Source organism: Trachypithecus francoisi, unplaced genomic scaffold, assembly GCF_009764315.1.
Source record: "Trachypithecus francoisi isolate TF-2019V2 unplaced genomic scaffold, Tfra_2.0 Lachesis_group0, whole genome shotgun sequence".
NCBI lineage: Eukaryota > Metazoa > Chordata > Mammalia > Primates > Cercopithecidae > Trachypithecus > Trachypithecus francoisi.
In genome coordinates, this window is record NW_022681453.1 from 91239330 (window position 1) to 91265928 (window position 26599).

The 26599-nt window shown below is 41.7% G+C and overlaps 2 protein-coding genes across 11 annotated transcripts in view; one reads left to right on the forward strand and one right to left on the reverse strand.

Moving 5' to 3' along the window:
- Window positions 1–26541, forward strand: part of RIOX2 (ribosomal oxygenase 2) — a 31213-nt gene extending 4672 nt beyond the window's left edge. For 5 of the 10 annotated variants that reach the window (XM_033211540.1, XM_033211539.1, XM_033211536.1 and 2 more), the window contains 9 exons: window positions 465–935; window positions 6413–6532; window positions 8979–9107; window positions 13952–14055; window positions 17579–17681; window positions 18454–18625; window positions 20972–21060; window positions 22500–22589; window positions 23043–26541. In XM_033211540.1, coding sequence (XP_033067431.1) covers window positions 504–935; window positions 6413–6532; window positions 8979–9107; window positions 13952–14055; window positions 17579–17681; window positions 18454–18625; window positions 20972–21060; window positions 22500–22589; window positions 23043–23201 — 1398 coding nt within the window. In that variant the 5' untranslated portion in view covers window positions 465–503 and the 3' untranslated portion in view covers window positions 23202–26541. Of the gene's footprint in view, window positions 1–464; window positions 936–6412; window positions 6533–8978; window positions 9108–13951; window positions 14056–17578; window positions 17682–18453; window positions 18690–19060; window positions 19159–20971; window positions 21061–22499; window positions 22590–23042 lie in introns of all 10 variants that reach the window. The other 5 variants (XM_033211544.1, XM_033211543.1, XM_033211538.1 and 2 more) reach the window with 3 other exon arrangements.
- Window positions 23392–26599, reverse strand: part of CRYBG3 (crystallin beta-gamma domain containing 3) — a 125229-nt gene continuing 122021 nt past the window's right edge. The window contains exons 21-22 of the mRNA XM_033211535.1: window positions 25917–26076; window positions 23392–25139 (exon numbers count right to left, since the gene is read on the reverse strand). Coding sequence (XP_033067426.1) covers window positions 25051–25139; window positions 25917–26076 — 249 coding nt within the window. The 3' untranslated portion in view covers window positions 23392–25050. The remainder of the gene's footprint in view (window positions 25140–25916; window positions 26077–26599) is intronic.

Below are 26599 nucleotides of genomic sequence, written 5' to 3' on the forward strand. Positions count from 1 at the left end.
CACCTGGAAGTGGGCGGCTGTTAGTTGCTCTCTAGTCAAATGTTTGTAACTCAGAGTACGTCTAATTAGATGTGGGCCCTGATGCTGATGGGAGCCAAATCCAAGATATTTGACTTTGCTGTGTCAAGGACCACAGGCTGGACCTATGAGTAGGAACTGCTGAGACAGTTGAATAGGTTTATTTGGGATAATTATACTGCCTAATAAATAATACCATGACATAGTGCTTGTGTAAAAGAAAAACACGTTCTTCTTTAGATGAATATGTCATCTGAGTGGTGGTTGAGGCTGAATCATATCTTAGAAGAAACGACATTGGCTTAAGGCTGTCTCCTCTCCTGGGGGAAGTAGCTTTGATCTATGAGAGTTCTCACGAAGGTGTAATGGTCATTCAGTTGTGTGTGTGCGCGATCCACTAACACCAATCCTGGCACCTAACCATGTGTGTTTTGTTCTTTTGGTAGGTTTGCATTTCTTTATTGCTTTGTCTTGAAGACAGAACGATGCCAAAGAAAGCAAAGCCTGCAGGGAGTGGGAAAGAAGAGGGCCCGGTTCCCTGCAAGCAGGTGAAGGTAGAAGCAGCTGGGGGGCCTTCAGCTTTAAACTTTGACAGTCCCAGTAGTCTCTTTGAAAGTTTAATCTCGCCCATCAGGACAGAGACTTTTTTCAAGGAATTCTGGGAGCAGAAGCCCCTTCTCATTCAGAGAGATGACCCCGCACTGGCCACATACTATCGGTCCCTGTTCAAGCTAACAGATCTGAAGAGTCTGTGCAGCCGGGGAATGTACTATGGAAGAGACGTGAATGTTTGCCGGTGTGTCAATGGGAAGAAGAAGGTTTTAAATAAAGATGGCAAGGCACACTTTCTTCAGCTGAGAAAAGATTTTGATCAGAAAAGGGCAACGATTCAGTTTCACCAACCTCAGAGATTTAAGGTAACCAGTTTCCCCATTGCAGAATCCTCATACATTTTAAAGTACTAACATTTGGCCACTTATCAGCTCAAGGGTGAATACGTAGTTTGATGATGGTTAGCTTCCTGCCAGTTTGAGAAGGGGTAGCACCTCTTTGGTCTAAATGCATTCTAACTAGGATTAAGAGTGTATGTTATGTTTTGGCTAAACTGTTAGAAACTCCAGCAACTCAGGGTAGACATTGTTGGGTATCGTCGAGCTGCAAAAACTATACTGCAAGTTTATAAAGTCATTAAAGTGGCACTACAACTGCAGGAGTATGTTCTGTGAGCCAGTTTATGTTTTTCTATATGATAGACATTTCTATTTGGTTTGTCACATCACTGTAATTTAAGGCATGATAGCATCAAGGTGATTGTTTTTTCCCGAAGTTGCCTCCCTTTACTGCCTGCGTCTAAATAGAGGCTTCAGAGCCATGACCATATCACATGCTAGATGCAAGTTCAGTAAAGAGACTTCACCCTTAATGACACCCGAATGGGTGACATTGAGGTACAGGGTCCTGAAACTGCTCCTGGTAAGGCTTCATAGATGGAGGAAATCTTTGCTTTGCAAATGCAGAGGACTGGCAAATTTTTGCTTTTTTTCTATATCAGGGATTGACATTTGGGAAATAATTTGCCTCCTCTATGCTCGGTTTCTACATTTATAAAATGCAGATTTAGTATGAGCTAATTTGTTTTCCTCAAGGTTTGAGATCTGTATCTCATCTCATGACAGATGGCCCAGAACAGGTGAGGGGCTGTTCTGAATTTTAGATAAACTTTTATCCCCATTCAGAAACCCCCTTCTGTGACCCTCCGTTAAGTCAAAATGGCAACATGGGAGGAGAAAGAGTGGGGTTTGTGAGGTTCCATATTGAGAGGAATGAATTCTGGCTTTATTGATGGCTTCTGGGACTCTGTTGTCAGTTACCAATAGTGTTTCCAGTGATTTAACTTGAGGGGGCTTGTTGCATCCCACTGGCCTTCATCTGGTGAATACCCCTCCCTTTCTTGTCTAAAAGATCTTGAACCTATTCATACTCTGTATGAAGTATGAGTACTCTTAGATTCAAGACAAGTCCTGATTCCAGCTATTCCATCTCAAGCAATCATACGAAGTTGAAATGTCCCTGAAATGCTAACCTTGTGGCCTAGGCACTCAAAAAGAATTTACAAATCATTTGTCAGACCAAGTTATGATTTGAATTCAGAAAATATGGACACCATCAATAAAATGCTTCTCGCTGAGCTAGTCCTTGACTAGAAGTAGCACTTGTAAGAGCGGTTTTTAGAAACCTGAAAACTCTAAACATAAATGAATTCAGTGAATTTGATTGTGTGTACTTTGGTTATAGACCAGCAGAGAGGTGATGTTTGGCATATGTGTGGTATCTACTGTGGCTGTCATTTCTCTGCTTTAGAATCATCTCCCCCCAGGACTTTTCTCTGCTCATCCACTTAAGCCCTGCGCATTCCTCGTCTGGGATTCCAGTGTCCAAGAACTTGTTTCTTTTGCCTTGTTGACTAGGCTCTGGCTGAGTTTATTAAAGCAGGAAGGATGAGCTTTCTCAGGGCAAATTCAGCCCTCAGGCCAGACTAGGATGTGCCTTTTTTTTTTTTTTTTTTCAGGCTGAGTCTCACTCTTTGCCCAGGCTGGAGCGCAGTGGCATGATCTCAGCTTACTGCAAGCCCCGTCTCCCGGGTTCAAGTGATGCTTCTGCCTCAGCCCACCTAGTAGCTAGGATTACAGGCACACACCACCATGCCTGGCTAATTTTTGTGTTTTTAGTAGAGACAGGGTTTCACCATGTTGGCCAGGCTGGTCTTGAACTTCTGCCCTCAGGTGATCCACCCACCTCAGCCTCCCAAAGTGCTGGGATTACAGGCATGAGCTACCGTGCTGGGCATTTTTTTGTTTTTTTTTTAAATCTCTTTCTACTACCCATACTGAAGAGACCTGTAAGCCGTAGGAGCTCACTCTCTTCCACTAGAGTCTGGACTCTAAGTACTACATTATGAGGTGGTTTGGTATTGTGTGTGCTTCTTTAGTAATGGGCTTATTAACATCAGAATAGAGGAAGTCTAGAAGCAGTTTATCCCTGGCCAGGTTGAGAGACTGTTAGAGTGAACATGCCACCCTTGGTTTATTGGGTCTCAGACTGTGCACAGCTGATTAGTATAGTTAGTTTAAAAACGAGTAAGGGGGCAACCAGGGAGCCATAGTAAGTTGTTTGCACTTGCTTTCGGTAATCCATATATTAAAAGTTCTGGTGAGAGGAATTATCACAATTATTTGCATTTTGCTTAGCAGACTAGACTTTAAAAGTAATTTCATATATTTAAACTTTTGAACTTTCTAACAGGCATTTGAAATAGGGCAGCTTTTGTTCCATTTTCCTTTTTTCTCTTTCTCTTTTTTTTTTTTTTGAGACAGAGTCTTGCCCTGTCACCCAGGCTGGAGTGCAATGGTGCAATCTCGGCTCACTGCAACCTCCGCCTCCTGGGTTCAAGCAATTCTCCTGCCTCAGCCTCCTGAGTGGCTGGGATTACAGGTGTGTGCCACCACACCCGACTAATTTTGTTTTTTTTTTTTTTTTTTTTTTAGTAGAGATGGGGTTTCACCATGTTGGCCAGGCTGGCCTCGAACTGCTGACCTTGTGATCCACCTGCGTTGGCCTCCCAAAATGCTGGGATTACAGGTATGAGCCACTGCACCTGGCTGTGGACTCCATTTTCTGTGTGAAAAAAACTGGAGTTCACAGATGTGACCTTTCCATAGCTATTCCAAGCTGATAAGGGTTTCTGACTTCAAATTTAAGGCATTTTCCTACCATACTTTGAAAGATGTAAATTGAAATTTAGTAGGTCTTTTTGTATGTTTGCTTTTGTCTTTCTTTAGGCATATACGTGGGCTTCTATTTTAGCCATGGCCTTGAGTTTTGATTCTGAGGGGTAGGTCAGTGGAGAGGGGAGGTCACAGACAGCCAGGAGAGAGACCTCCGCCTTCTCCCTTTCATTGTTCTAGGTCCTCCTTGGACTCGCCGGATATCGAGTCCTGTGGTAAAGGAGAAGACAGGTTTCAGGAGCCTTGTTTGTGCTTGAGTCAATGTTAGTAAAGCAATATGGCTTGTATACTGCTTTGCAATTTAAATAGGATTTGTGATAAGTTGTTTTATGCTGTTCACCACAGTGTTTGAGTGGGACTGGTAATATCGTTATCTTAAAGATAAACAACTGAAGTCACCTTGCTTGTAATTATAACTTGAACTGAGGTGGTTTGGCTCCAGATCTCTTCTAGTAGGCCACGGTTGGCAGATTCAGAGGCTAAAGGTCCTGGTGAAATAGAAAAATTGTGCCATTGATAGCATTTTCAGTAACCTTTAAGAAGACAACAGATGGATTCATCAGTTACAGACCCTGATAGTTGGGTCGGGAACCATAAAATCACCTGTACAGTTCTGAAAGGCCTCTCACACCATCAGAGAGAGAGAGAGAGAGAAGCCTGGTTTTCTGGTGGTTCCAGTTACTATATAAAAATAATTGCAGAACCAGGTCCTGCTGGCCTTTCCCTGAAATGAATTAGGCCCTTTTGGAGCTCTGTTAACTCTTTGGAGCTATTCAGATGATATTAAATTATTTTTTCTGTGTTAAGTAGAAACTCTGAGATCTATAAATAGAGACGCCCAGTAGTCTGTATAAAGATGTCCTTGGCTAAGTCCATGGCTCACATCTGTAATCCTAGCACTTTGGGAGGCCAGAGTAGGAGGATAACTTGAATCCAAGAGTTTGACACCAGTCTGGGCAGCAAAGTGAGACCACCATCTCTACAAAAAGAGAAAAAAAAAAGAGAAAAAAATTAGCTGGGCAAGGTGGCATGCACCTGCAGTCCCAGCTGCTTGGGAGGCTGAGATGTGAGGATCATTTAAGTCTGGGATGTCGAGGCTGCAGTGAACTGTGATTGTGATCACACCACTGCACTTCAGCCTGAGTGACAAAGCAGACTGTGTCTTAAAAAAGTCTTTTTTCGTATTGACCCAGTTCTTCCCAGTTCTTTCTCACTTGATGTTTTTAATACAGTGGATTCTTTTTCACTCCTGTGGTAGAAGGGACTCCCAAGCTGTGGTCATCGGTTTGCTCAGCAAATATTTAAATGTGTTGTCATGCAGTCTGTGTGCCAGGCACTGTACATTCATATGTTTAAAACTTCAGTCTCTTTAGTGTCCTGTGTGATTTGTCTTTTCTTAAATTATCTGAAAGGTATGGACTCTGGAGCCATGCTGCCTGGATTTGAATCCTGGCTCCATCGTTTACTAGTTGCGTGTTCCCATGCCTCTGTTTCCTCATCTGTAAACTGAAGATAATGATAGTACCCTCTCTAAACTGAAAGTAGTGATAGTACTCTCTTTATGAGGCAGGGTTATTGTGAGGGTTGCATAATTAATATGTGTAAAGCACTTGGGAGATAGTGCCTGGCACATAGCAAGTGCTAATATCTACATGGCCTAATTGCCCCCTACTCTCTTCTCGTCAGCCTTGGTAAAATCAGACTTCTTTCTCTCTCATGGGAATATATGGCCCATCGCTAGGCCCCTCAGTCTGATGTCTGCTCTAAAGAGTTGATAGTAGAGAGAGGGAACATTACCCAGCCTGTTATTCCTTCTCTGTCTGTACCTTCTTCCTATGTTATCATTTCTGTTCCCATTGCTTTAAATATCCAGTTTATGTAGGCAATTCCCAAGTGTAAATCTACAGTCCTTCGTTTCTGCCAGAACTTCTGACCGACTTAAAGACATCTCCATGTGGGGGGTCTTAGCATCCCAAACTTAACATTCCTAATGTAAAACTCTTTTTTTTTTTTGTCCTGAAAACTTGTTTTTTGTAAGTTTTTTGCATCTCATTACATGGAAAGGGGAACTGATTGCCCACGTCAAAAACCCAGGGGTATTTTTTTTAACTCCTCTCCTTTACATTGAGTCTGTCAGCAAGTCCTGTCTGTCCTGCTTCTAGAGTGCATCCCACTCTTCTATTTCCCTCCATGCCTTTCTTACCACCCCGGTCACTTCTCGCTTGAGCTGCTGCCTGAGAAGCTTCCTCACGAGTCTCTCTGATTTCCACTCTTTTCTACAGTGCATTCTTCACACAATAACCAGGGTGAGCTTTCAAAAATGTAAACTGGATTGTGTCCTTCCTTGCTTAAAAGCCTTCCGGACTCCCAGTTGCCCACCTTGTCAGTCTCCCCTTTATCTGCTCACATCTGTTGCATGGTGTTTCTGCACTGGAATGGAAGATTTTTGAGGGCACAGGTATTGGCTGTATCATTGCATAATTCCCAGTATCTGGTATATAATAGTTGCGCAGTAAAGACTTCCTAAGTGAACAAGAGCATGCTCTTACTCTTATTTCTAATACATTTTTCACCACACCCCCCACCCTTTTTTTTCCTTTTTTGTAAAGGATGAGCTTTGGAGGATCCAGGAGAAGCTGGAATGTTACTTTGGCTCCTTGGTTGGCTCGAATGTGTACATAACTCCCGCAGGATCTCAGGGCCTACCGCCCCATTATGATGATGTCGAGGTAAGAGAGGGAGAAAATTGCCCCATGCTGGGAAGAATGAGTTGTTGAGAGCCTGGTTTAGTAGAGTTGTCAGGGTGAGTTCACATTATTCTCTAAGGCTCTTAGGTCTGTATTCACTCTTTCTGTGCGGTGTCTGGAGATATTGATTTCATCAAAATGTTGGGCCAAAGTAAATCCCACTAAACTGGTTTCCCATTCTGTCTCAAAGGAAGACATTGTTTCCAACCTTACTAATTTAAAGAGTCACACATTCCTTTGAAACAAGTATTTATTGAATTTATTTACAGAAAGGTGTGCTTGGCTTTTCCTTTAATTTCACAAAGTATGGTCTTTAATAAGGTGAGGTCACAATCCTTCATCTGCTTTCATTTTGTTCTTTTTCAGTAGCTGCCAAAAATATGTATATATTTTCCATTTGTGAAAATCTTGGGGCAGCTTGAATGAGGGTCATGGTTTCACTTAAGCATTGGCATCTTGACAAGTGTTGATTTCACTCTGATGTGGCTGCCAAACAAATTTAACTCTTTGGCTGATGTGGCTGCCAAACAGATTTAACTCTTTGGCTTATGTATTCCATAGTTTTATTTTTGTCCTCATATAAGGTGTAAACACAGAGTTATTAGTAAAAAGTCCCCTTTTTTCTCCTGTGGTAGCAATTTGACATCAATACATTTTCCCAAAATGTTATTTTTAATGTTTTTAATAGAATATTAAAATATCTTTGACTGATTAAAGAATAAAAAATGCTAAGTTTTCCTGTCTGCCCAGGCCCTTTCAACATTCAGGATTTAGACATGCAGTAATATCTGAAGCTTGGCTTTTCCATCAGAGATTATGGGCTTTCAGCTGTCTGATAGAAGATTTAAAGGAATGAGATAGTGGAATATAAAGAACTCAGCAAGGCTCTAAGAAAGTGAAAAGAATGAATATCAAGTGTCAGGATTCATGATTCCCTGTTTTTAAAAATAAAACCCGGTAGTGGCAACTTTTGTTTAGCTGTGGAATGACATGCATTCCTCATCTTTCATTTTTATTTTTTATCGGAAACTTGTACCGTTGACCCTTGAGCGGAGTGGGGGTTAGTGCCGCCAACAACACGTTGTGCAGTCTGAAATCTGCTTGTAACTTTTGACTCCCCCGAAATTTAACTACTAGTAGCCTACCATTGCCTAGATATCTTACTGATAGCATACATTGGTTAACACTTACTTTGTATGTTATATGTGTTGTATACTTGATTCTTCCATAAAGTAATCTGGAGAAAAGTTACTAAGAAAATTGTAAGAAAGAGAAAATATATTTCTAGTACTGTATCAGTACTGTAAGTTTACATCATTTGTTTACAAGCTAAATTGTCCATCTGAAACGGTGGGCAGCCACAGCTGCAGGCCTTAGTCTACAGTACACATCAAGCAATTCAACTTTTTCTTGTAATGTTACAACTTTTTTCTGCTTCTCGGGAGTACTTGGGATAGCCATAGTGGCACCTCATATGGGCCCCATGGTGTTATTCAAGGCTTAAGGTGTTGCACTCAGCATGATGAAAAATACACAAGAACTGTTGAGAGATCACTTTTTACTGTGATACACAATTCACTGGAGAGAGGAACGGTTCGTGTGGAGATAATTAGCATCACACTTGAGCTCATGGCAATCGCAACAGGAGGTAGTACAAAATTATTACAGTAGTACAATATGTACTAAAGTTAATTTTATTCAGCTGTTCCACATTGCATTTTTAAGTTCATTTATGTTTCTTGACTGCAAATGGTGACATGTATGGTCTGGAAGTATTTGGGTAAGTTTTGATAAATTTTAACCTTTCGTAATAGATTTGTGAATATGGTAGTAGATGATAGACTAATATCTATGTATGTTTTTATATTGGATGCATTTATGACATTCTTAATTCTTTTGATAGTTTTCATGTTTTTCAAATTGTTGCAAGTCTCCCCCAAATTTTCCAATATATTTATTGAAAAAAATCAGCATATAAGCAGACCTGCACGGTTCATCCCCATGCCGTCAGGCCAGGTACAGTGGCTCACACCTGTAATCACTTTGGGAGGCCAAGGCAAGAGGATTGTTTAAAACCAGGAGTTCAAGACCAGCCTGGGCAACAAAGTGACACCCCATCTCTACAAAAAATGATAAATTAGTTGGATGCTGTGCTGTATGCCAGCTTCCCAGCTATGCAGGAAGCTAGGGCAAGAGGATTGTTGAGCCCAGGAGTTTGAGAGGCTGCAGTGAGCTGTAATTGTGACACTGCACTCCAGCCTGGCCAGCAGAGTGAGACTGTCTCTAACAACAACAACAAAAAAACCTATGTTGTTCAAGGTTCACCTATATATTTGCCTAAGCCCTTAGAGGGCTAATATTCTGGAAGCACTTTGTGTGTGACTTGTCAGGAAGCTCTCTGATGCTCCTGGGCCTTGTGGGTCTCTAGGTTTTCATTCTGCAGCTGGAGGGAGAGAAACACTGGCGCCTCTACCACCCCACTGTGCCCCTGGCACGAGAATACAGCGTGGAGGCCGAGGAAAGGATCGGCAGGCCGGTGCATGAGTTTATGCTGAAGGTATGTGATGACCATTGTGGGCACCTCATTGTTGGAGCCATTGTGGTTTTCTCTGTTGCTAAGACAAGTTCAGGCTCAAGGTTTAGAGTTCGTGTGATGGTCCCCATGGGAATGTATCCCTGGGTCTCAGGGCAGGGTGGCTCTCATTGCCGTCAGCCAGCACATGCAATTTCTGAAGGAGTCTTGGTGGTTTGCGCTTGGAGACGTGAGTTAAGGAAGTATTAAGTTCATTTCCCAAATAACCTGTCTTCATGTGCAGTTCAAGTTCAACAGGAAGAAAGAGAATTCAGTGAACCATTTACTGCTCTAAAGGAAAAATGGAAGCTCTGGCCTTGGTCAGCTTCTGCACATCTAAGACAGTGGTCAGCACAGGGCTGGAAGTTGCTTAGGCAGAGGATAGCCAGGGATCCCATAGTTTTTTTTTGTTGCTAAAATTCCAGTGTGACTCATTTTCATCCTGGTTTTATGGCACACTATCTCTGTAGCCCCTGCATACAGTTACCAGAACAGTAGTAATCAGGAAAGCTCTTGAGGATTCCTTCTCCGGGGATTTGGGTGGCTTGATCATGTGCAGGTTCCTTGGCATCTTGCTGCTGAGAAAGTCTGTCTTTGAGCAGTTAACATCGAAGGGAACATAGCCAGTCCCTAGCAGGAGAGGTTGTTGAGGAAAAGAATGTTAGAGGGATAGTAGTTCCATGATTCAACTTTATACTCTTTTCTTAAAACATGTGACTTAATTTCCTTTAGCATAAAACAATAGTTATTTTAAACCATTCCAAAGATTCTGCCAACCTGACACATTTGCATATACTTATTGTTTTTCTTGTGTCTCGAAGTTATAATTAGTCTGTTTCTTACTCAGTGCCTTGTGTGTTTCTTGATTTCAGAATCCTTCCCTACCTCCCAGTAACTAAGGGAAACAATCTTGCTTTTTAGGATGGGTGCCTATATTATAGGATACTTGAATAAACAAACAACAGTAAAGGTAGCCTTACTGGGTTTTTTAATGCTTTGAGTCAGTGGTCATCAAACTGTGGCTCATGGGCCAGAAAATCTGGCCTACTGCCTGTTTTTGTAAAGAGTTTATTGGAACACAGCCACACCCATTCCTTAATGTACTGTGTTCACTCAGCACCAGCAGAGCAGACTAGTTGCCACAGAGATCACATGGCCTGCAAACCAAAAACATTTCCATTTGGCTCTTCACAGAGTTTGCCAGCTTCTGCTTTTGTTGCACCATGTTTACATAGATTCATGGGTGGTTATCTTTAAAGACTAAGCCATCAGTAGTCTGGAGGTCAGGGCTGAGTTACTCAGGCTAATGACCTGGCTACTTGCTCTGCCCGAGAAGGTCAGGCTTCATAGTGGCCTCTAAGTGTAAAGGGTGTGGATTCTTTGTATTGTTGCCATGCCCATTAAACACTCAGTGAACACAGAGTCCATTAAGAGATGCCCTGAGTCTCCTGGATGGAGAAAGACCATGTTGTGCAGTGTTGTTCAACTGTGTATGTGTATGTGCATGTGAGGTTTTTTATTTTTTATTTTTATTTTTTTTATTTTTTAGACAGAGTCTCGCCCTGTCACCCAGGCTGGAGGGCAATAGTGCAATTTTGGCTCACTGCAACCTCCGCCTCCCGGGTTCAAGCGATTCTCCTGCCTCAGCCTCCTGACTAGCTGGGATTACAGGTGCCCACCACCACGCCTGGCTAATTTTTTGTATCTTTAGTAGAGACAGGGTTTCACCATGTTGGCCAGGATGGTCTCAAACTCCTGACCTGGTGATGCACCTGCCTCAGCCTCCCAAAGTGCTGGGATTACAGGCGTGAGCCACCATACCCAGCCACCGCATCATGCCCACATTTGAGCTTTTAACCAGTGGGCCTCTTCAGGCAAAACCTTGTGTCAATGCCCAAAGATGAAATAGGCTTAGTGGCCGTGGTTGAGGGATGGGCATGGGAGGGTGACAGTGGGGGTCTTGGAGCCCTTATCTGCTTCTTATCCCTACACCAGTGGCAGCCCGTGCAGTTCATCTGCAGACCCAGACTCCCAGGATGAGAGCACCCCTGTGATGGAAACACCACTCTGTGGCTCAGGGATCTGACAGATCTGAGTTTGAATTCAGCTGCTGTCACTTATTAGCTGTATGTCCTTGGTCAAGTTATTTATCCAAGTCTCAGTTTCCTCTTTATTACAATGGAGATCATGATATTTACCTTGTAGGCTATGAGGATTGAAAAATTTTATTTTGCTGCCTCCTTTACAATAAAAATCTTTAGGTGGGGTGCGGTGGCTCACGCCTGTAATCCCAGCACTTTGGGAGGCTGAGGCGGGTGGATCACCTGAGGTCAGGAGTTCAAGACCAGCCTGACCAACAGGGAGAAACCCTATCTCTACTGAAAATACAAAATTAGCTGGGCGTGGTGGCTCATGCCTGTCATGCCAGCTACTCAGGAGGCTGAGGCAGGAGAATCATTTGAACCCAGGAGGCGGAAGTTGCAGTGACCGAGATGGCGCCATTGCACTCCAGCATGGGCAACAAGAACGAAACTCTGTCTCAAAAAAAAAAAAAAAAACTTTAGAGGCAATATCTGTATGTCTGTCTTGTTTTCTCGTTGCTTCTTGTCAAATTACTACTAAATCAATGGTTTACAACAACATAAATTCATTATCTTATGCTTCTGGAGGTCAGGAGTCCAAAAGGGGTCTCTCTAGGGTTGCTGTACCTCATTCCCTCAGGAGACTGTAGGGGAGAATGTTTACTTGTCTTTTCCAGCCAGGAGGGTGGGGCAAATGTGTATGAAATCAATGAAATATACAGTCATGTGCCACTTGACATTTTAGTCAACAACAGACATATGTGACAGTTGTCCCATGAGGTTATAATGAAGCTGAAAAATTCCTATCACCTAGTGTTATCGTAGCCATTGTAAAATGTTGTAATGTGGGCCGGGCGCGGTGGCTCAAGCCTGTAATCCCAGCACTTTGGGAGGCCCAGACGGGCAGATCACGAGGTCAGGAGATCGAGACCATCCTGGCTAATACAGTGAAACCCCGTCTCTACTAAAAAATACAAAAAACTAGCCAGGTGATGAGGCGGGCACCTGTAGTCCCAGCTACTCGGGAGGCTGAGGCAGGAGAATGGCGTAAACCCGGGAGGCGAAGCTTGCAGTGAGCTGAGAACCGGCTACTGCACTCCAGCCTGGGCGGCAGAGCAAGACTCCGTCTCAGAAAAAAAAAAAAAAAGTTGTAGTGTGACGCATTACTCACGTGTTTGTAGTGATGCTGCTGTAAACAACCCTACTTCTTTGCTAGTCATATGAAAGTGTACAGTGGGGTCCTAGGTTCTCCCATTCACTTACCATCACTGACGGGCTCACCCAGAGTATGTAGATGTACCATTTTTTATTGTTTATACTGTATTTTTACTTGTCCACGTTTAGATATATTTAAGTACACAAACATCATTGTGTTAGTTTTCTATAGTATTCAGTACAGTCACGTGCTGTACAGGTTTGGAGCCTAGGAGCAGTAGGCTGTACCATGTAGTCTTGGTAGTACCCTATACTACCTAGATTTGTAAGTACACTTTGATGTTTGCACAGTGACAAACCACTTTTCTCAGAACATAACCCCATTGTTAAGTGACGTGTGACTGTATACATAAGAGTCTCACTCAGGCTGGCACAGAGACACTCAGTAAACGATAGTTATAATTATCAGTAAAGCATTTACTTGAAGTACTGTCAGTTTGTTGTCATTCAGGGAAAATTTGCAACCAAGATAGCTCTTATGAATATATATCATGATATATTCCTCTTGCTTAAAGCTCCTATTTCTTGAGCTCTTTCTCCAGGAATCATGGTCTTAACCATTGCACTAGACTGACTCTTGTAGTTGCAGAGAGAAGATGCGCTGCCCTCAAGATTCGCTCTTTTCTCTGTAGGTAGCTGCTGTATGGAATGTTTTGGCCTGAGTGGGATTAGGAAGGAAGTAGCTTAGGGCAGGAGTAATTTGGGGAGAATGTTTTGGTCCACTCACTTGGAATAGGGTAGAGGAGGCTCAGCTGCCTAGGAAAATGATGAATCTTTGATTACATCTGATTTTTCAGTTCAAATAAGGATTGTATAGTTTTTTAATTCATCCCAACATTCATTGAGCCTGTGTTGAGTGCTAGGTGCTTTGCTAGGGTAGGCTCTGAGAAAGACAAGATGGTAAGATACAGACCCTGCGCCTGGAAATACTCAAAAATTATCAGGAAGTGGGAGACTGGCAGATCAAATCATGTAATCCAATCACATGCCCGTCATTGCCCTAAGAACTTGGAAGCAGCACCTCTAACCCTCAGAATAATCCTGTAAGTTTTGGGGCTATGAACCTCCATTTTACAGATAAAGAAACTGAGACTTTGGGCAGGTAATTGCCAGATCATCAGCCAGTAAGTGGCAGTGTCTATGTGACTCTAAATTAAAGCTCCTACTCTTAACCACTGAAGCATGCAAGAGGGAGGAAGCAGGCTTCCCAGGCACAGGGTGTTACTATCCTTGATCCCTATATCAGGACAGGGTAGTCTCAGGTGAGTCTAGTCTCAGCTTGAGAATGAAAAGATAGTTCCTTCAGGCACTGAGAGCCTCTCGTGGATTGTGGTTAACAGTGACAGGCTCACGGACACAGAGAAGCTAGACTAGCTGCACATGACATGAGCCCAGCATATCCACTGCATCTTGAGGTCGTGGTTTCTCGAATGGCGAACTGAGACTCAAAGCCCATATTTATCTCCCTGAAATAACGAGGACTGAGAAGGAATACTTACTAACTTCTCTCCCCTTTCCTATTCCTTCCTTTAGCCGGGTGATTTGTTGTACTTTCCCAGAGGAACCATTCATCAAGCGGATACTCCTGCGGGGCTGGCCCACTCGACTCACGTGACCATCAGCACCTACCAGAACAGGTAAACACTGCCTGCCGGCTGCACATGCTAGGACAGCGCTGAGTCCTGGCCCACAGCAGCCACGTTCAGGAGGGACATGAGGGAGTTGGCCCCTACCTCCTATGCAGACCCCAGGGTTTCTGTGTCCTTTGCTGACTTCCACATTCCTCTGATGTCCCATGTATGTGACTGGCCCCTCTGGACTTGCCCCTGGGGACATCATGAACCTGACTCTATGTAGGACATGGGGCGTTGCCCAAATAGAGAGTCCTATAGTTTGGAAAGAAAGAGACGAGCTGTGAGTACATCAGTGTGTTAGTGATGCCAGGCTGGACTCGTACTCTCTCTTTTTTTTAATATAAAATATATAGAACATAAAATATACCATTTTTAACCATTTTAAAGCATATATAGTTTGACATTAATTACAGCCACAGTCTTGTGCAACCATCACCACTGTTCGTTTCTAAAGCATTTTTATGCCAACAGAAACTCTGTACCCATTGAAATCTGTTGGTCTTTTTTGAGGGTTTCTGTTTTTTACAGTCCAAGAAGTTAAAGTCGGACAGGCAGTCTGGAACAGCAGGAACTAAAGTGCATGTGCTGACAGCAGTTCCAATTAAAATCATGTTTCATTTCAGCTAGTACCTCCTCACTGGGTGGCAGTGCTGTGTGAGTTATATCCAAAAGCAGCAACCTTGCTGGTCCAAATCATATTTAAAATACTAATCATGGCCAGGCATGGTGGCTCACTCCTGTAATCCCAGCACTTTGGGAGGCCGAGGTGGGTGGATCGCTTGAGGTCAGAAGTTTGAGACCAGCCTGGACAACATGGTGAAACCCCATCTCTACTAAAAAAAACATACAAATATTAGCCAGGTGTGGTGGTGTGCACCTATAATCCCAGCTACTCTGGAGGTTGAGGCAGGAGAATCACTTGAACACAGGAAGTGGAGGTTGCAGTGAACCAGATCTCACCACTGCACTCCAGCCTGGGCGACAGAGTGACACTCTGTCTCAGGGAAAAGAAAAAAAAAAAATACTAGTCATGAGTTAATGTGTTAAGCAGGTATGTACTAGACATTGTGTTTGTTGCTGGGAATGCAAAGATTGTATTGAAGGGACTTTGAGAGAGCTTATACTTTGGAAGTGGTTGTAGAAGAGATGGTGTGATAAATTCTATTGTAGGTTTGCGGAGGAGACTCTTGGAGCTTAGAGGAATGCATTTAGCTAAGTAGGGGCGTTAGAGAAGGCTTCAGAAATAACACCAGTGCTGAGTGAGTCTTTAAGGATGAGTAAGTAGGGGTGGGTCAGCAGATCAGAGTAGGAGCGGACATTCTAGGTCCAAGGGATGGCAAGTCCCCTCCTACCTTCAAGGCCAGGACTTGCAAAACAAGTTAGTAAGCATACCTCTGCTTCTTCATCAGACTTTTCAGTGTGAATTTCACCTCTACATTTAAAAGACTTACTGGAGGAACTAGCTGAGGTCTGGCCCTAGTTTAGTGCTACCTTTCCCACAAGTAGAAAGCCCAAGCTTGTATTAGGCTTCCATTTTGAAAAAGGCCCTCATCACTGTGGCTAGGTAGGTCCCTTGCATCTTAAGGGACGGAAAGTCACCAAAGCCAGCTCAAGAAGCACAGGGTCACTTGAAGGGAGTGAGTCCTAGAAACTATAGAAGGGCCAGGCCACGGAGAGGCTGGAATCAGAAGTCCATTCTGGATTCAGAGCAGTTCTGGACCACACAGTTTGGCCCTTTGAACATCGTGCATCTGCTGGGGTCCCATCATTCATGTTTCTCAGCTGCTCCTTTTCTGTAATTCTCTTTTCCATTTCTCTTGCTGCTACCAACTGGTTTGCTAGCGACTGGTGTTTTCTCTCTTCTATTCCTTCTGTAGCTTCTGTTTACTCATAACATGAAGCCATCACCAGTTGGTGCTCTGACCTCCCTCTATCTCATTGATCCTATTAGCTTTTGCTTCTGCTAAGGACCTGACTCACTCTCTGTTTCCCAGTCCCAAGAGTGAAGAACTGGCCGGCTGCCCCTGGGTCCTATTCATTTCTTCTCCATTCAGCTGGGGCTGGAGAAGAGCTTCCTAAGTTACAGAAGTTGCCTGCCTAGGGTCGTGGGTGGGTACCATGATCAATGTGTCCAGGCTGGATTTTGACCTGTGTCTTGGTCAGTGATGCTGGAGCTAGAATGAGAAGATGTGACTTGCAGGCCATTGCTCCCCAGAAATAATCCTGTGCTTTGAGCCTAATGCTCCTTCAGGTACCATGGAAAGGTGAATATTTGGGGCCTCTTCCTAACACCTCTCAAGGTAGCATTGTTGGAGTGTTTGGGAGTCTGCTGTATGTCGTTGATTCGGTTGTTTTACCAAAGTGAACCCTTAAAGAGATATTCCTAAATTGTGTCCCAATATCTATTCCGAATATTCTTAGAAGAGCACTATTTAACTTCTACTAAATTCCTCCACGAGCTGTTGCTGTATGACTTCCACCTACAAAACCCTGCAAAGGAAGCACACATTTTATGTGCTGAGAGATCTGCATATGCCCTCCAGGTTGAGACTCACTAAAAGATGCAGGGTTGGATATAACATTAAGTCACCAAGCAATGAGGCTGCCAGGTAGTAGACGTCTTGGGAAAAGTGTCTCTCATGTGGCTTTTGTCCTCCTTTGCAACTTTTCTGGGAGGGAAGCTTAACAGTGTTAATTTTGCTTACTGAGTGAGAAGTAAAAGTCATACTGTGAATTTCCATTTTCCACTATCCGGCAATTTGAAATCTGCTGGTGACACGGGAAAATTTTAAATTGCTAAGAAATGTTTAAAGAGAGCATCCCACAGAGTGCGTTTCTGACACCGGCACACACTTAGGAATGAGCCAATTCCAGATACCCCAGAGAAAGCAAAGGTAATTGAATAGGGATGCTTGTCCCTAGATGTTATTTTTAGTCACTGGCTTCTATCCCCTGGTAAAACCACTGCTAGACATAATTACTTTGGAATTATTGATGGTAGATATTTTATTCAGGAATAGCATCCCTTGTCAGTGACAAGGAAAATGTAACATACAACTGTTCAAATAATTACACAATCCAGAGATCTTGCTGTTACCCCAAATTTCTGTTGTATTTATTGCACATAAAATTTGGTTTTAGGTCCTATAATGACTGTTTAAATTTCCTACAAATCTCCTCTCATAGACACTTTTGTTAAAAATTTGGTCTGTTGAACTTCCTGTTTTATGGAAGTCTATGGTTGATTTTCTGAGAGCTTTTAAGAGAAATCAGTATTGAAGCCTAGCTTCCCACTTTTAATTTTGCAAGTGAGTGTCTGGAATGGGGAGGGAGGACACAGGGTGGTTGATGAAGGTCTTAGATTTCCATGCTGAGTGATGTCCAATTAATGGAACTCAGAATGCCTGGACAGGGAAGCCGTAATCCAATTTGTAGCTTTTGACTTTACTAACAATAACTATTTTATGTATATTTCGTATGTGCTCACTGTTTTGGCTTTTTCCCCCCCCCTTGGTGCATATCCTAGTTCATGGGGAGATTTCCTTTTGGATACCATCTCGGGGCTTGTATTTGATACTGCAAAGGAAGACGTGGAATTACGGGCCGGCATACCCAGGCAGCTGCTCCTGGTAAGGAGTAAAGGCAAGCTAGGAATGAAAGATGGTAGCTGCAGCCCAGGCCAGCTGCAGTCCTACCATAAGGACCCCAGGATACTTCTTCCCACATGAGCCAGGCTTGTCTGCTGTGCTGCACTGCTGAGCTGTGTGATTTGCAGAATGAGTGGAGTGCCGTGTGTTACGTGGTGATCCAGAGAATTGTGATGTTGTACAGACAGCTCTGTATTTCACAGTGGCAGTAGCAGGCAGTGTGAAAATGTTGGTTGAGTAAATGAATAATACGGCCAGGAGAACTGTAGATTTAGCACACATCAGATTACTAGTTAAGAGAGACTCACTGTACTAGAGATCCTGGCCTCAGTGTATTCGTTGGCCTCCTGTTCTTTTATTACCTTTTGAAACAGGGGTGTTATTTGATTAGTTTTGAGATGAGTGGATTAGAGCCGAGTTGAGCAAAGGTTGCTTTCTCTGTCTGAAGCATTCATCTTAGGACAGTGACCTGCTTTCCAAAAGGCAGAGCTCAGACTGTACCATTTTCCCAAGGATCTCTATTTCTAGACAAAATTCTGAAAATTTTTTGCAAACAATAGGCAGCTTAGAATTAACAGTGTTTATAAGGAAATGATGAGATATTCTTAGGGGCTCAGGTTGTCCCTTCCCCTTTGGAATGACATGGATTAATGTCCATCCCGGGTGGCTGGCAGTTTTGCAGTCTACTGTGGAGACTGAGCTGGGCAGTAAGTTCTGCTGGCATCTGGGCCAGGACTCACTTCTGTGTTCCTAGCAGGTGGAATCCACAACTGTTGCAACAAGACGATTAAGTGGCTTCCTGAGGACGCTTGCGGACCGGCTGGAGGGCACCAAAGAACTGCTTTCCTCAGACATGAAGAAAGATTTTATTATGCACAGACTCCCCCCTTACTCTGCGGGAGATGGGGCAGAGCTGTCAACACCAGGTGGAGCTTGCTGTTTTCTTCTGGGTGGTCAGAGGCTAATGCAGGATGTTTGCGGTTTTTCTGGGTAGGCTCCTCTTTGAACAGATGGAAAGTTGGAAGTGCTTTCATGTTAATGTGGACCTACATCCATCCTTAGTGTATATGGTCAGACGAGATGTGCTGCACTCAACCTTTAGTAACCCGCATCTTAGAAGTCATTTGGAAAGAACTTGTATCCCAGCCTGATGGGAAATAAGAGCCCTGTCCTTTTGGGTGGGAAATATGTATATTTATAGGTACTCTGGTATTCATAGCCTTCAGGAAGTTTTAAAAATTTGAACATCGAAATAATCTTGTTGGAATTAAGTCAGGGATGGGTTGTCTTTGTGTTGCTTAAAGGAATACGTGAGGCTGGGTAATTTATATAGAAAAGTTTATTTGGCTCATGGTCTGCAGGCTGTACAAGAAGCATGGTGCTGGTATCTGCATTTGGAGAAAACCTCAGGCCACTCACAGTGGAAGGAGAAAGGGAGCCGGCATTTGCAGAACACATGGTGAGAGGGGAAGCAAGAGCGAGGATAAGTGCCAGGCTCTTTTTAACACCAGCTGTCATGGGAACTAACGGAACAAGAACTCACTCACGCCCCCAACCCTAGGGAATTAATCTATTCATGAGGGATCTGCTCCCTGCAATGTGACCCAAACACCTCCCCTTAGGCTGCACCTCCATACTGGGGATCAAATTTGAACATGAGATTTGGATGGGACAAACATCCAAATCATAGCATGGGTGAGCCAGTGAGATTCAAGAAATGTCCAAGAATATTGTCAGCCTTCTCCAAGGTACAGGTGCCTAATTTATGACAGATTTAGCCTGCAAATGATATAACATACTTCTAGATGGATGATGTCAATGTCCTATAGCAAAGACCACCAAGAACATACTCCTGAATTCAGACCAAATTGGATGTATTGACTTGGTGCAGTGGGAAGACCACACACCATTGGGGACTGCAGGGCATCTCAGTAAAAGGGTATTAGAAAAGATTTATAGGACTCAGGTATAAGGTGATTTTGGAGAGGGTTCAAGGAATAAGGGCTTTGCTCTGGATTGGATGCTGTCAGGAAATGGAAGGGGTTCTATGATTAAGTCTCCTAAATGTTATAGGTAGGAGGAATGTATGAGGCTGAAGTTATCAATGGTAAAGCAGAAGTGGTCACTCATTAGCCAGAGTAGGGGGACGTTTGGTCAGTGTTGTGGTTTGGAATATGTTCTTGCCTTGCTTGAGTTTAGACATGAGTACGTATGGAGCGATGGTGTTTTGTCTTGACCTGTCATGGTCAGAGTGATCTCTGATGTCAGCATTCTGTGGAACTGCCTGTGTTCAACAGGAGAACACCAAGACCTAGCTATGACTGCCAGGCCAGCTTTTTGGCTGCTGTTCTTTCTCAGGGTTGAGTGAAAAAGAGTATTTCTTACTAACTTTTATAAAACTCTTATTTATGACCAAGAGATAACCATTGAGATAATCTATAAGGTCCCTTCCAACACTGATTCTATATACATTTCTATTATAGTAGTCTTTGGAGGAAGCTTAGAATTTGTTTTTGATTGTATCTATTCAAAATAGCAAATGTTTTACAAGCACATGGTTTAATCTTTAGCAGAACAGTTTACTTATGCACCAGCTTATGGCCCAGGCTACTTCAGTGTTTTCCTCAGCCATTATATTCAGTAAAGTGATGATCCCTCACAACTCTTTCCCCACGCAGATGACCCTGTAAGGCTAGTCTGTTTTTATTGGGTATTGTTCCACTAAGTTAAATCCAATTTGGAAAAAAAAAATTTTTTTCTGTGGACTTTATTAGATGGCTTTTATAGGATACTATGCTTGACTTACATAAACTGAATAATTGACCAGGGTCACACACCTAATAATTGGTGGAATAGTGCAATTTTGAACTCAGGTCGTCCTTCCAGAGTCCACATGTTGAGCAAGAAGCCTGTAGAGGATAGAAACTGGAGGAGTGAGTGTTCTGTGCAGAAAGCACCACAGCCTTATGTGCTGTGATACTTACGTGTGTGTACTTCGATGGTATTATTTTTGTCTATTTATTGTACTTATAAACTTACATTGTTATTTATCTAATTCTATGTCTGTCTTCACTGTAAGAATGAGCTCCATAATGATGTGAACTATAATATCAGTACAATGTTGGGGTAAGCAAATTCTTCAGTTGGAATGTATGCCATGTTTGGATTTACCTGGAAATTGTTAGTAAATGTGTTTCCTATGTCTGTAAGCAAGTTTGAATCTGCCTGTTTCCTTTTTTGAAGGTCAGCTTTCTCTCTTTGGGGTTTTCTAGGTGGAAAGTTACCGAGGTTGGACAGTGTAGTGAGACTGCAGTTTAAAGACCACATTGTCCTCACAGTACTGCCAGATCAGGATCAATCTGTGAGTATCCAAGAGGGAGGAGATTTCTTCTCTTCTCAGGGTGTTTTTCATCAGAGGTTATCAAATTAACCACTGGTCTCTGCCCATCTTTAGGAATCCACCTGCATTCAATTTAATGCCATTTCTTCAGGTCAGATGATGACCAAATCTAACAGTTCCAATTCCATATTTTCCTGCCCTCATCCTCACAGAACATTCCTTCATTCCCTTTATGTGGTGATTGATGTCTAGTCTTTGCTTCCCATCCTACTTCAGGCCTTACTGTTCCTGCTTGGACAGCCACAGACCTCATTCATGAGTTTCCCAGCCCTAGTCCTCCACACGTGCACATCTGTCTCTCTATGTGGTTTTGTGGATATTGCATCTCCTTAAACTCTATCCTGTAGATTATGGAGAACAAAGTCTATATTCTGTAACTTTGCTTCCTAGCCCAGTGATTCCCCAAACTGGCTAACTGATCATGGAGTCGATTGGAAAGCTTTTTAAAATTATAAATTCCTGAGTCTTATCTGGTCTTGGAGCCTTTGGATTTATGCTTTCATAGAGCTCCCTGTACAGTCCTAAGAACAATCTCATACCATATGACTTTTCCCCATTCCTCCTAATCAGCTCTCTGAGGAGCTATCCTAGGAATGATCAAGGGGGTAAGAGGGGTTCTCAACATGTCTCAATAACCAGATTTTCCAGCCGTCAGGGCCAGACTTGGAATGCTCAGTTTTTTAAATCATACCTGCACTGTCTTTTTGGAATCAAAAGTACACATTCCTACATCCCTGTCTAAAAAAAAAAAATAGTGATTCTGATAACCAGTCAGTTTGAGACATTGTACGCTAGGCTAAGATTTTTTTGCCCTTATCTAAGAGGTGACAAAGAAGGACTAAAGGCTGTAGAAGAGATGATAAACTGCACTGTGTAAGATGGGGGGTGAAAGGAGATAGGGACCATGTGGGAGGGTACTGTAATTGAAATGGAGTTTTTTATAGATCACACAGCTGGTATTTCTCAGGAGTTAATGACTTCATGATGTTCATAAATTGTCAGTTTATACCTAGGAATGTCAGATTTTTTTGATTCCAAAAAGACAGTGCAGGTATGATTTAAAAAACTGAGCATTTCATTGATAAGTTGATACATAAATCATTGCTTTTTCATTAAATCCTGAAGATGCTCTTCCAGGTAGCACTCCAGCTGTTTTATCTTTAACTTATTGCCACATACAAATAGTAACCTGTGGTGACTAATGAAGTGTAGACATTGTGTGGATGCACACACCCATCACTTTTTGCCAAAAGGATTCTTTACAGTATTCAATAAATTTCACTTGAGCACCAAGGCTTTTAAGATTTTTCTTGATGTTGACCTATTGGAAAACCTTTCTAGCACTGACATCCTCAGTGTTGTGTTGTTGATGGCCTAATGCATTTATTTTTTTCCCAAAGGACGAAGCTCAAGAAAAGATGGTGTACATCTATCATTCCTTAAAGAATAGGAGAGAGACACACATGATGGGGAATGAGGAGGAAACAGAGGTTTGTTCCAACTGAAAACAAATGCCTATCCTGTGCCTTGGGTGGTGGTTGGGAAGAATTTATTATTTTTGATTTACAGGTAATATGCTTTTTATGGCTGCACTGTGGACTTACCATTTTGCACTACTCACAGAGCTCCTTCATGGGGATGATTAAGTCAGACATTTCTGTGATACATGCACACCAGTTTTAAAGCTTACTAGCTGGGACCTGTAGCGTTACAGGAATGGTATAATGTAAAGCATTTCAAATTACTAATATCACTTACTACATAAATTAGGATGCCTTTTATATAGAAGTTGGCATCTTTTATGTTATCTAATTATAGCATATCTAAAATACTCATGAAGGGTATCAAAAATAATGTATTGAGAATAAATTTACAGGAAAATGCCACTTCAGTGACATAAGTAGTATACATATATTTTGACTAATTAATGTATCCTTTTTCAGTCTCATGGACTTCGCTTTCCTTTGTCACATTTGGATGCACTGAAGCAAATTTGGAACAGTTCCACTATTTCTGTCAAGGACCTGAAACTTACTACAGACGAGGAAAGGGAAAGCCTGGTATTAGCCCTCTGGACAGAATGTTTGATTCAAGTAGTCTAGTGCCTTTGCAGAATCAAATGCCTATTTTATATGCGCATATTAAAAGAAAAGCAAAGACCTGAGCCAAGGAGAGGATGAATTCAAGTTTCCTAACCTGTGTATCTACTAACATGTGACCTCCCTATTACAGGTGGTCATTTGGCCAAATGTACTAACAGGGGCACATGAAAGAACAGCAAATTGCCAAGTGTCTCAGAAAATGAAAAAAACATATTGTGACAAGTTTATTTAATCCAGTGTGATAGAAAAGGCACAGTTCCAATGTATCATTTAGAATTGAATGTTATTAACCTGGCTTTGTTCTTTGGAAGAAATAACTTCTTTAAAGAGCTGCTTTGGCTCTAGAAAAATTTCAAACAGTTAAAATAAGAAAAAAATTTTAAATTGTTTTTTTACAATGAAAATATACATACCTTTGTGTATAGACAAGCCCATGCCCACTAAAAGTTATCCTGTAACTTAAATTTTATTAAATAATACTCCCCCACAATGAGAGGCACGCAACACCTATGGACAAAAGGGAGTTACAGAGGCTGCTTTAAAATTAAGATGGAGAAAAGCCTGAAATTGAGGGAGGAAAAAACCCAGTATTTACATAGAAAAACTAAGTCTATAAAAAATACTCAAAATAGTGGGTCTTCGAGTTTAAAATACTCACTGTTATTTTACATTCTAAAGTGCATATAGGTTGATATTTTTAAAAATATCATCCGAGAATTTAATCTTTATAAAAATAGAGCATTTTTCTGCTTTCTGGCAAAAGTTGGGGATAAAAGGAAAAGTTGCCTTAATGTAAGTCTCAATCCCATTCAGCAGGAAAAAATGCTTGTGAATTGTGCAGTAAAAGGTGGTAATGACTACTGGAAGCCAAGTCAGAGGTGATTTCCTGCCTGATTTTACTTAAATAAAAGTTACTTACAATGGGAGTGAAGAACTGAGGCTTCTATTATTTAGTAGAGAAATCAACTCCACATTTACTTAAAAAGATGGTAAGGTCAAGGTTCAAATGCTACTTTGTTTTAATTTGGACATTTGAAATTTCACTTGAGGCAAAAAAAAAAAAAAAAAATTAATGCCTCTCCTTAAATGTAGGATGAAGTGTCAGCATGGAGACAGGTAACCACTGTTGTAGAGTCTTGTCACCTAAAGGGATGTCTTGGTTAACATATAAGAGTGCAAGTTTGGTCATAGGTTATTTGTACTGTTTTAGTTTGAAGGACTGAGGAAACAATAGCTACAGAAAATACTTTACTACTTGTGCCTTATTCCTAACAAAGCTGAGGTCCCTGCCTGGGGTTAGTCACAAGTAAAAATAAATACTTATGAGGTGTGTTATAATATAGAAACCTTAAAGTTTATCTAGGAAAAGTTTAATATATTTTCAGATGTTGGTAAAAAATTACTCATCTGTTTGCAAAAGTATGACTTGACCTAGAGAAATCTGTTTCCTTATGCTTTGTACTCATACAAGCATCTAGGTAGGATATTAATAAATAATACAGGATAACAGCATCACCAGTGTCTAATAACAGGCCATCAGGAATAGGATTCACGTTTGGTGGAGAGGAGAGAAAATAAACACTTCAGGAAACTTGCTCACCACAGCTGGAGATCAGGAATAGAACCTTTGCCAGACATCATCATATTTTCTTTATAGGAACACTGAGTAATGGCAAGAATATTTTGAGCTTTTCCATGGTTAAGAGCGATAGTCTCAGAGGTTGGAGAGAATGTCCATTCTGCTCAGTGATCCAGGAGTGTGAGGATAGTAGCTTCCTTTCCATGTCCACGAGACAATGACAGTTGTGAGTTTCCTCCTTCTTCACTCTTTCTAGGGATGTTGATTCTCTCACAATATTTCAATGTCCCATTTCTGTGTTTCTTCTCCCTCCAGGGGCTGATTTACAATTACATGAGTCTTGTCACAATAATTTCCTCCTAAATTAGAAATTCCAAAAGCAAAGATTATTTGTTCAGGCAGGTGCTTAGCAATTGCACAATTTTCACAAGCTTCTGTTCGGCTCACCATTTCAGTGGATTAATGTGTCATTTACAAAGAAGTCTGAAATGGGAAGCTGAGTCTGAACAGGCTTAGCCATTATTCACCTCAAATTGGACCTTATTATGACTCAAATTGAAATACTAAAAGGTATAATACATGATTGTGTAAGCGGCATGCCTTAACAATGTGATTCTTTAGAACAGAGTGCTCTGAGAGAACTCTGGCTGAATGTCAGGTACTGTGTTTTTGTTTCTACACCAACAAAACTGACTAACCCAATTAAAGCAACAGCCATGAATATAACACTGGCCCTGACCTTGCTGAATTCAAAAACAAGGTTAATTGAGACCTGCCATAAATTAGAGCTGAGTGTTTGAAGGACCATGGCAATTCCTGGCAAAAAGCTGGAGATGTTTCTAAGAAACAGATGACATTCATGGGTTTATGGTGCTTCAAATTTAGAACTGTTCTGAGTTCATGTCGCAAATGCAAGTTTTACAACTGTACTAACGAACAAAAACCCTAAGCTTTGTTTGGCTTTTTCTGCTGATTGTTTTGTTTGTATAACTGCCTATCTTGACTTTTTTTCAAGCATAATTTTAAATGACGTAACATTTCTCTTATACATAAGGATGTCCTTTACCCAAAATGAGGAGATGTGGAACTGAAACTAATATCCAGGGACCCAACATTGGGTATCATTAAAGGCCCACCTTTAACATCGAGGACAAGTTGATCACTGAGATAAGAGCTGATGGTTCCATTTTTATTCAGTCTCCACTTCTGCCTGAATTGCCCATGTTCAGTCCATAGAGCTACTTTAGCTCCAGGTGTGTCCCGGCCACCAATCACATCAAGACATGTATCACTGGCCTAAAAGGGTTAAGAAATGATTAATTGGCAGTACTGTGTTTGCTAAAGTTGAATTAGGTCCCTTTTCTCTTAGGTAAACAAATCATAGACATGAAGTATGTATGTCTTGTCTAAAAAAATACTATATAGTATAATTTCAGTAAGCCTTTTTTAATGTCTTCTTTATGGCTGTGGGTAGGAGATGGTACAGAAATAAACCAACTGAAATAGAGGTACTTGTTTTTAATAGGATGTACTTGTCTACATCTGACACAGATGTTCAATAAAGATTTGCTGAATTGGAATTAAATGTTAAATCCCTGTTTGCTTAAAATGTATTATGCTGAGCTTGGTTTTCTTACGAAAACATTGCATGATGGGCTAAAGATATCCGGACAATAATTACTTTTAAATGTTTTTCATTTTTGAAGCATGAGAAAAAGTAGATAATCCATTGGTGATACAATAAAACACAGTTTGAATGTTTTAAAACTAGTGTTCTATTCCCAATGCATTAAACAGAATGGGAGGGTTATAGAAAAGA